The 9,605-nt window shown below is 37.0% G+C and overlaps 1 protein-coding gene across 1 annotated transcript; it reads left to right on the top strand.

The window, feature by feature from the left end:
- Positions 1-4,651: 4,651 nt before the first annotated feature.
- On the top strand, positions 4,652-6,400 carry LOC116176183 (probable DNA polymerase). Its single transcript, XM_031494662.1, has one exon. It carries the CDS (start codon positions 4,652-4,654, stop codon positions 6,398-6,400), a length of 1,749 nt encoding a protein of 582 aa, XP_031350522.1.
- Positions 6,401-9,605: the final 3,205 nt, after the last annotated feature.

Below are 9,605 nucleotides of genomic sequence, written 5' to 3' on the forward strand. Positions count from 1 at the left end.
CAAAAAGGAGCACTCACAGCTCACAAGTATTATTTTATTTTATAGCGGATGTTAAAACGTCACTTTAAGCAGCTAAAATGAATTAAGATTGTATCATCAAAACTAAAGCACACCTCATCGGAGAGTAACCTGCCTAATCATTTATTTTTATTTATTTATTTTTATTTTTGACCTTCATTTTCAAATGGGCAGGGTTTCACCCAAGGCTGTTCTACCAACCAACCCACTATGCATTTGCAAATATCCATGCCCGAACCCGGATTCGAACCAGGGACACTTTGTTGAAAGAGTAATGGAATTATTTTTTATTTTTATTATTAAATAATTAACGTATTAATGCATACAAACAGATATTTATCACTCCTTGTGTGTGACAATCGACTTTTGATTAAACGATTAGGTGATTAATCGATGATTTGATTAATCGATTATTTGGTTAATCGATTATTTGAATAAACGATTATTTGATTAATCGATTATCGATTATTCAAACCCGTAATCGCCCAGCCCTAGTTGCAAGACCTATGTTGCAATAAAAAAATACTCAAAAGGCTAAAAAAAATTTCAGGCTGGAGTATGTACAATCACACTTTATTAGTCCTGAAATTTTCAAAATGATGACTGAAATCTTTTTGACTTCAGCGCTTTGGTTTCATTTTTATTAGCCACTCTGTATATGGAAAGTATCAAAGACTATTCCTCTTTGCAAGTATGTACCTATAACCAAATTAAAATTTTTTCCAAATAAACCAGTGGTCGAAAATATTTCGTTCGGGAACTACCTATGTCTCCATAAGATCATCTTTATTAGATAGAGGGTCACTTGTGCCAGACAGTCACGTGACGCGCCAGACAGTGAGGTTATCGCGCACGTGCGCTTTAGGTATCTACGACGTCTTGTTGTCTGACCTTCGGCCAGTTCGAGTGAAGGCATCATGGAGAGAAGGTATTTTGCTAGTTGGCCAAGGGTGCGAATCATATTTTGGGGGTTGTTTCGGGTGCTTAGAGCAGACACTCAGATTTCCGATATTGGAACGCTGTCTCGTTATACCCGGTTTACATGTTTCATGTTAATCGCCTCCATAGTTCATGTATTTTGGCAAGTAGGCTAGGTATCTCTTACGGTGTCAGCGCGGAAATTTAAGGGGGTTTTTGCCAGAGCGCGTCGAAATTTGAAGTTGATCCTATTATGGAAATCACCTGCAGAGGAATGCATTTATTTATAGAATATAAAAATTACCTAACATTGCATCATCTTCGAGTGACAGCTGTAATAAAATTGCATTTATCCTACTACGTCAGTCAGTATCCGCTTGAAGGTTAGTGGAGGTGGTTCTTCTGTTTCTTTGTTAACGTCTCCGTACGAGTATCGAAAAATTACAGATTAGAAGGTGTGCTTTGTCTTCCATCAATTGCCTAACCAATTTTCATTGAAATTTAAAGTCTTGTCGAAGTAGTATCGACTTTAATCCAATCACGTGATTATTCGGTTTCTATAAAAGCTCAACGTTTTCACAATTCCAGACAGTTTCATACCAAGCTCAAGTGAGTGACGGATGTTACTTTTACACCTCCCAGCTGCATAAGTGCATTTAGTCGACGATAAAGTGTAGTAACAAATTTATAATTGGGTTACTCTTACTACCCTGAACGGCTGTAATTAAAAATTCAATCAAATCAATTACTATTACGAAAAATTGAACAATCGAGTTAATTATTGCGTCAGTTTTTACAATCTGAAACGTCGCATTCCCTTTAGTACGCAAGTGCAGCTTAACTGCAAGGTGTTGCTGTGTTTTGTTTCAGCTATCCACGTTCTATTACAAATTATTCTTCGGATCACACGGCTTATACGCCCTACCTCTACTTAATTCTTAGTGTGTAAAGAATTACTAAAAAAATCAATTTCTCACAGTAGCTTATTGCACCTGGAAGTGTTTATGACTAATTAATCAAATCTCTTATCATTAAGCAAAATTGCACAACGTGTAAAATTATATTGCATCACTTTTTTACAACTCTGGGAAACTTCGCATTCCGTTTTAGATTTAGTACGCATCTACAGCTCAAGGAGCCTGGTTTTGTTAAAAACTGAGATTGTTTGTACCATTAAAAGTATTTGGTAGATCACGGGCATATGCATCCTGGTTAATCGTAGTGCGTGTGGAATTATTCAAAAATAAGAAACCTATATCTCGAATAAGCCATACACGTTTTACTTATAAATTACACGAAATTATTCGGCAGTGCCTACGAACACGTGATTTTTCAGTATAAAATCCAACTTGTCAACATTTTTATTCAGTAGTCGATTGAATCCCGCGTGTGACTGACTGACTTGACGATATAATCGGCATTTTTTACAATACTGATTGATAAACTTACTCATCAAGGAATAATATATCTTTCCCAGAACGAAATACATCTTCACCCATCAAGCGATACCTTAGTTGTTTCTATTCTTCCGTGTTAAAATTATTTTGGCGTAAGGTACCTAGTATCGGTGAAAAACAAGATCACTTAGGTACACACTCTACAAGAAATACTCCTCTGCTACATTACTTCCAAAAATAATCTAATTATGCGCAAGTTTGTAATTGAGAGTGAGTTTGAAAAGAACGTCAAACGATTTGGTTTAAAAGGACGATCTATTCAGTTTAGGTTAAAACAAATACCACCTAACGAAAATAGCATATTATGGATTAAGAACGCGATCAGGCAAATAATCACGTATGCATGTAATAAGGTTTCGGCTGAAGACATGGTAGGATTTACTTTTTGTTCTAAAAAATTTTCGCGAGGAGGGGGTTATTTGAAGTTCCAACGCGCTGATTCAGTATATTTTGAAGACATATGGGAGCTAATTTCGTCTATATATCAATCAAATTCGGACGGATTGAGCACAGAAACTTTTTGTTTGGAGGCGACCATTGTCCGTACCCCATTAGGCAGGGGGAGATCAGCTTGTAGCAAATACATAGGTTTCGAGGAGGAGTGTAAAGCAAGGCGAGGTATTGTTTACATAAAAAATGTAGATAATTTATGTTTACCTCGAGCTCTTGTTGTTGCTATAGCCAATACAACTGATGATCCTGATTATCAAAATATACGAAAGGATATAGCACAAATTCAATATAAGAAAGCAAAACAATTAATGCAAGAAGCCGACATTGAGATTGGAAGAAACGGGGCGGGTTTACCCGAATTAGAAAAGTTTCAGTCGCATCTAAATAATTTTAAAATTGTTGTTTACAACTATGGGTCCAAAGGGCGCGATCTTATTTTCGAGGGTGATTCTGAGGCAACGCTAAAAATTAATTTGTTGTACTATAATAATCATTACAATGTAATAACCTCACTAACGGCTGCTTTTGCGTGCGTGTATTTTTGCGACAAGTGTCACGTGGGCTATAACAATAAATTCGATCACAAGTGTGTTGGTGTTTGTTCATCGTGCAAACATTCTCCTCCATGCGATCGTGGTCAGGCAATAAATTGCCCAGACTGTTGCAGATATTTTGTCTCTAAAACATGTTTTGATAAACACAAAGAATTAGGGCATAAAGAGCATAAAACAATTTGCGAAAAAATATTTAAGTGTAAAACCTGTTACAAAACAGTTCGAAAAGGGACGGACCACAAATGTAACTCATATTACTGTAAAACATGCAAGAAAAGTCGGCCAGATGATCATCTTTGTTATATGCCTGTAGATAATTCATCACCTAATTTAAAAGATTTTTTATTCATTTTCTATGACCTTGAATGTACGCAAGACAAAAAATTTAGCGAGTTGAAAACTTTACACGAGCCAAATTTGTGCGTTTTTAACCAAAGGTGCGAGATGTGTCTAAATGATCCCTTGGAAAAGATTATCTTCAATAACTGTGCCGTTCGACGGCAGATCCTAAAATTTTCCGATGTTATTGAAAGATTTGTTCATTACATTCTAGAGATAAAAAAAAGATTCAAACGCGTAATCGTTTTGGCTCATAATGGGCAAGCGTATGATCATCAATTTATTTTAAATTACATTTTAACCAAAACTAAATTTAAACCTGAGATGATTATGCGGGGATCTAAAATTATTTCTATGTATATCGATAATGTCACATTTTTGGACTCCTTGAACTATTTTCCAATGGCTCTAGCGAAACTACCCAAAGCGTTTGGATTGAAAGATAATTTTCGAAAAGGCTATTTCCCATACCATTTTAATACGCTTGAAAATCAAAATTATATAGGACCTTATCCCGATATGGGGTACTATGGCCCAAATACAATGATGGCAGACGACCGAGAAAAGTTCATTCTTTGGTATAATGAAAACAAAGACAAAGTGTTTGACATGCAAAAAGAAATTGTGACATACTGCGTATTAGACGTAGATATTTTAACACTGGCCTGTTTAAAGTTTAGAGAATCATTAATTAAAGCGGGGAACGTGTGCCCATTTTCAGAAGCTTGCACTATTGCCAGTTCTTGTAATAAACTGTTTCGTCGAAACTTTTTGAAACCGGATACTATCGGTTTGATTCCTCGACACGGGTATCGTTATCGAGATAAGCAATCAAAAATAGCAATTGAGTGGTTAATATGGGAGGAAAAAGTAAGGGGCATTAACATATTGCACGCAGCTAAAGGGAAAGAAATGGTACTAGGTGGTTTGTCCGTCGATGGGTATTGCGCAGAAACCAATCAAGTCTTCGAAATGATGGGGTGTTTCTACCACGGATGCACAAAATGTTTTAAAAATGATCGTGATAAACCAGTATATAATAACGGCGACGAAACCATGAATCTAAGATATGAAAATACCCGTTCGAAGATCGTTCATTTAAATCAATTAGGTTACGAGGTGATAGTAAAGTGGGAATGCGAATTTAATCAAGAGAAAAACTCGGATATGGCACAGTACATATCTGACCACCCACTGATCAATTTTGCGCCTTTAAATACGAGAGATAGTTTTTATGGGGGCCGAACCGGAAACATCAAGTCTTATTACAAAGCGAAAGAAGGGGAAAAAATAAAATACATTGATATCTGTTCATTGTACCCTTGGGTTTGTAAGTATGGAAAATTTCCGATAGGGCACCCTAAAGTTTTACTCTCGAATGACTTGATCGATCTAGATGTTACCAAAGTAGACGGCATCATTAAATGTAAGGTATTACCTTCGCAAAATTTATTTCACCCGGTACTTCCGATAAAACTAAATAAAAAATTAATGTTCCCTCTGTGTTTCTCATGCGCAAAGAGCTTCAATCAGGGGGAATGTTGTCACAATACGGAGGAGAGGGCCATTGTGGGAACGTGGGTTGTTGACGAACTTGTTAAAGCTTTAGAAAAGGGGTATCAAGTTCTACAAATCTACGAAGTTTGGGATTATAAAACCGAACAATATGATGGGAAATCAGCGGGATTATTTACAGAAATGATGAATAAATTTATCAAAATTAAACAGGAAGCGAGTGGATGGCCATCAAACTGTAAAACTTTCGAACAGAAAATTGCTTATATTGCTCAATTTTTTGAAAAAGAAGGAATTCATTTGGATTTTGATAGTATTGTAACTAACCCAGGTCTGCGCTCATTGGCAAAACTTATTTTAAATTCATTTTTTGGTAAATTTGGGCAACGGGAAAATCAAGCGAAGACAAAAATTGTTAAGCAGTCGACCGAACTGTATTCGCTATTATTTGATCCAGCAATTGAAGTTGTTGGTATTTTACCAATAAACGATGAAACATTGGTAGTGAATTATAAATACAAAGAGGAATCGTATACTCCTTTAACTACCGTTAACGTTTCAATTGCAGCGTACGTCACAGCACAAGCCCGTTTAAAATTGTACTCATACTTGGATCAATTAGGGGAAAGGGTATTGTATTTTGATACCGATAGTGTTATTTATATTTCACGAGAAGGCGAATATGAGCCCGAAACAGGCGACAGCCTTGGTGACATGACCAACGAACTGGAGTGTTACGGACCAGGAAGCTACATCACCGAGTTTGCGTCGGGTGGTCCAAAAAATTATGGGTTTGTGGTCTACTCTCCTACCCAAGACAAATGTTTTCAATCGTGTAAGGTAAAAGGTATATCAATTAACCATGAAGTATCAAAACTCGTAAACTTCGACACCATGAAAAACATGATAATTAACGAAGAGCCACCTCAGAAGATATTGTATAAGAATTTTGAAAGAACCGCAGAACATCTGGTTTTAACCGTCCAAAGAGAGAAAATATTCCGACCGAATCTATTGAAAAGGCGTTTCATCAGTTACGAGTCGTATCCCTATGGATATAAAAAATTTAAAACGGAAGAAGGTGAAGACAATGACAATCGCGAATCATCATTCGCCGAAGCAACTATGTGTCTCCAAGAACAATGAGAGGAAAAGTTTGTCAAATTAGTGTACCAGTATAGAATTTGTGATACTTACGCATTTTATAATAAACTAGTTAGGTGATACCTACTTTATATAATAATTAGCGAAATTCCGTTGTTTATATTTGATGAACGTTTACAAGACAAATAAAAAATTAAAATGAATATGTTTTCTTTTTAATTACCACATCGGCACCAGTGATCCACCTATCTGTAAAAGAATAAATGGTAAGAAACATCAAGTAGATTTCTATCTATTTACCTATTCTAATGGCACCAGTATATTTATAAATCACTTCCAAGAAACACTTTCGTAATTATGAAGCGATTTCGAACAAACTTTAAGGGTTGGTGTAGCTCTTAAATATCTCGCTCAAGTTTATAAATCAGCCAATTCCGTCATATTGGCACAAAATGGCGGAAAGAAATCTAGCTACACCTGATCGTCCGAGCCGAAGGGGATTTTTGTATTAAAAATCGGGTCTATCCTCTTTATAATTATCTTAATATTACAAACGGCTTTTTAGATAGGATTGTCGCGTTCCATCTTACCATGGATTTGATAGTAAACTTTTATCTTGATTTTAGGTTTAATTGCACCAATTGTTGGTTAGAGGCTGTTCCATGTTTTGAAGGTGTGTTTCGAAAGTCTAGAAAGGCGAGTTAGTGTAGGTAACTGAACTACGCTCCATCGTTTGGCTAAATTAGTGTCATCATCCACTCCTACTATAGGTACTCTTAACTGACACTGTTTTCGGCAATCGAATACTACGCTACCACAGATTGGTTGTTTGACGATAAAAACATTAAAAATCAAGATTTTTATACAGTAATTTCATTCTAGATAGCTTGTTAAATAGAACTCAAAGTAGTTTCAAAGGTACTACCAGACAAAGTTTTTATAATTTTGAAGGGGACGGGATCTCTTAAGACAGGCGAGACTACTCGCATTAGCACACCTTTTTTTCACGAATTAAAGGAATCGTTAAAAACAACGCCCTCGTATCATCTCTATTGCGATGAGATCGAATCTTACAACTTGACAGTTTTTAGTAGTACAGAACACATCCTGATTACCATGCTTCGGAGGGTATGTAAAGGCGGCGGGTCTCGGGGGCAGTGTACCATGACTGTCGTTAGGTCACACAGGCGGTTGTTGATGCGATCTAAAAACTTCTGTACGTCGGAAGTGTCACCATAAATAAATAAATAACTGTGCAATTGGACAGCTTAGTGAAAGTTCGTCAATAAAGTCGCTCAAAAATGACATCAGACATCAATAAAGTAAATTTTAGTTTGAAATAAAAATAAAACCGCAGGTACGTTTTGATGCCATGGTCTGTGCTCGTCATACGGAAGCAGTTCTTCTGATACGACTAGCACTACACGATGGCTCTAATCGGGGGAAGATCAGGAATTGTTTCATAATGCGATATGCGTTCCTCCTTCATTAAATCTTTTTTTCAACATATTTATTGAAATACTTGTCCTTAGAGTATTTTTACCGTGGCTGCTGATTTTAATGGTCGTTTCCAAAGTCTCTCAGCGAATATAATCTGCATAAAAAATAACCCACTTAACGTATAGAAGGTCATTTATCTCGGGCTTAATGCCTTCTCACTCGATTGGTATGATGGTAACTAACTGTAATATTGAAGGTCTCTAACGTGAAGGGGTCGTTCCTTTACTTGACGAATGGTTCAATCATCCCTGTAATAAACGAACCGCTGGTTTACCATGCCCTGTTCATAAGTTAAATCAGTCCATAACAAGTCGGGTTCGATTCCCCATGCAAAACATTCACTGACAAACTGGTTAAAATCTCCTCGCATTGACTCATTTTTACGATTGATTGATTAACCTCTACAACGAGTGTTTGATATTCATGGGCGATACTAAAATTGCCAAATTTTACGACGAAGCAGGTTAAATCAGATTTGGCTATAATAGGTCAACATACGCTCGTATATCACACACCTAAATAGTAACTATATTCTGCGTGTATCGCAAGAGGCGATCCGTCTGATTTAAAGTGAGGTGTTTCTGTTTAAACCCATCTGTGCGAGGAAATAGATCAGTTGTCTTGGAATACTCGACCTTTAAATCCGAACACGCGCGCTTAATTGAATGCGATCCCAGTAACCTGAACACAAATCGAACACGATTGGACCCACAGCCCAAGCCTAATTGCGAACTCCACAAATGCGAATCGTACTCAAACTCGAACCGAACCGGAATAACTTCGATGCGGTTTGAGATCCATCGCGTTCATGGATGCCCGTATGAACGGGGAGGAAAATGATTGACAATGGAAATAGCTCCATTGAATGGGGCCTTCTTTTTTTTTTAGTAAACAGAAGGTTATTCCGCTAGTGGTGACTGAGCGTCACTGATCTGTGTTAATGATTGATTATAGATTTCGAGAGACACAGAAGATCAAACGTATACACTGGTAAACAGATAAAGTAGTATAGAACTGAACAGGTAAACAGATAAACAGGTAAACAAATCAACAGGTAAACAGATAAACAGGTAAACAGATCAACAGGTAAACAGATAAACAGGTAAACAGATCAACAGGTAAACAGATAAACAGGTAAACACTATCTGTTTTTAAATAAAGCTGTTGCTGTTATAGCTGTTTACCTGTTTATCTGTTTACCTGTTCAGTTCTATACTACTTTATTTGTTTACCAGTGTATACGTTTGATCTTCTGTGTCTCTCGAAATCTATAATCAATCATTAACACAGATCAGTGACGCTCAGTCACCACTAGCGGAATAACCTTCTGTTTACTAAAAAAAAAAGAAGGCCCCATTCAATGGAGCTATTTCCATTGTCAATCATTTTCCTCCCCGTTCATACGGGCATCCATGAACGCGATGGATCTCAAACCGCATCGAAGTTATTCCGGTTCGGTTCGAGTTTGAGTACGATTCGCATTTGTGGAGTTCGCAATTAGGCTTGGGCTGTGGGTCCAATCGTGTTCGATTTGTGTTCAGGTTACTGGGATCGCATTCAATTAAGCGCGCGTGTTCGGATTTAAAGGTCGAGTATTCCAAGACAACTGATCTATTTCCTCGCACAGATGGGTTTAAACAGAAACACCTCACTTTAAATCAGACGGATCGCCTCTTGCGATACACGCAGAATATAGTTACTATTTAGGTGTGTGATATACGAGCGTATGTTGACCTATTATAGCCAA

Source organism: Photinus pyralis, unplaced genomic scaffold (assembly GCF_008802855.1).
Source record: "Photinus pyralis isolate 1611_PpyrPB1 unplaced genomic scaffold, Ppyr1.3 Ppyr1.4_LG7, whole genome shotgun sequence".
Lineage (NCBI taxonomy): Eukaryota > Metazoa > Arthropoda > Insecta > Coleoptera > Lampyridae > Photinus > Photinus pyralis.

Excerpts from the sequence above, each read along its gene's own strand:
- LOC116176183 (XM_031494662.1), top strand. The coding sequence starts at position 4,652 with ATGGTACTAGGTGGTTTGTCCGTCGATGGGTATTGCGCAGAAACCAAT.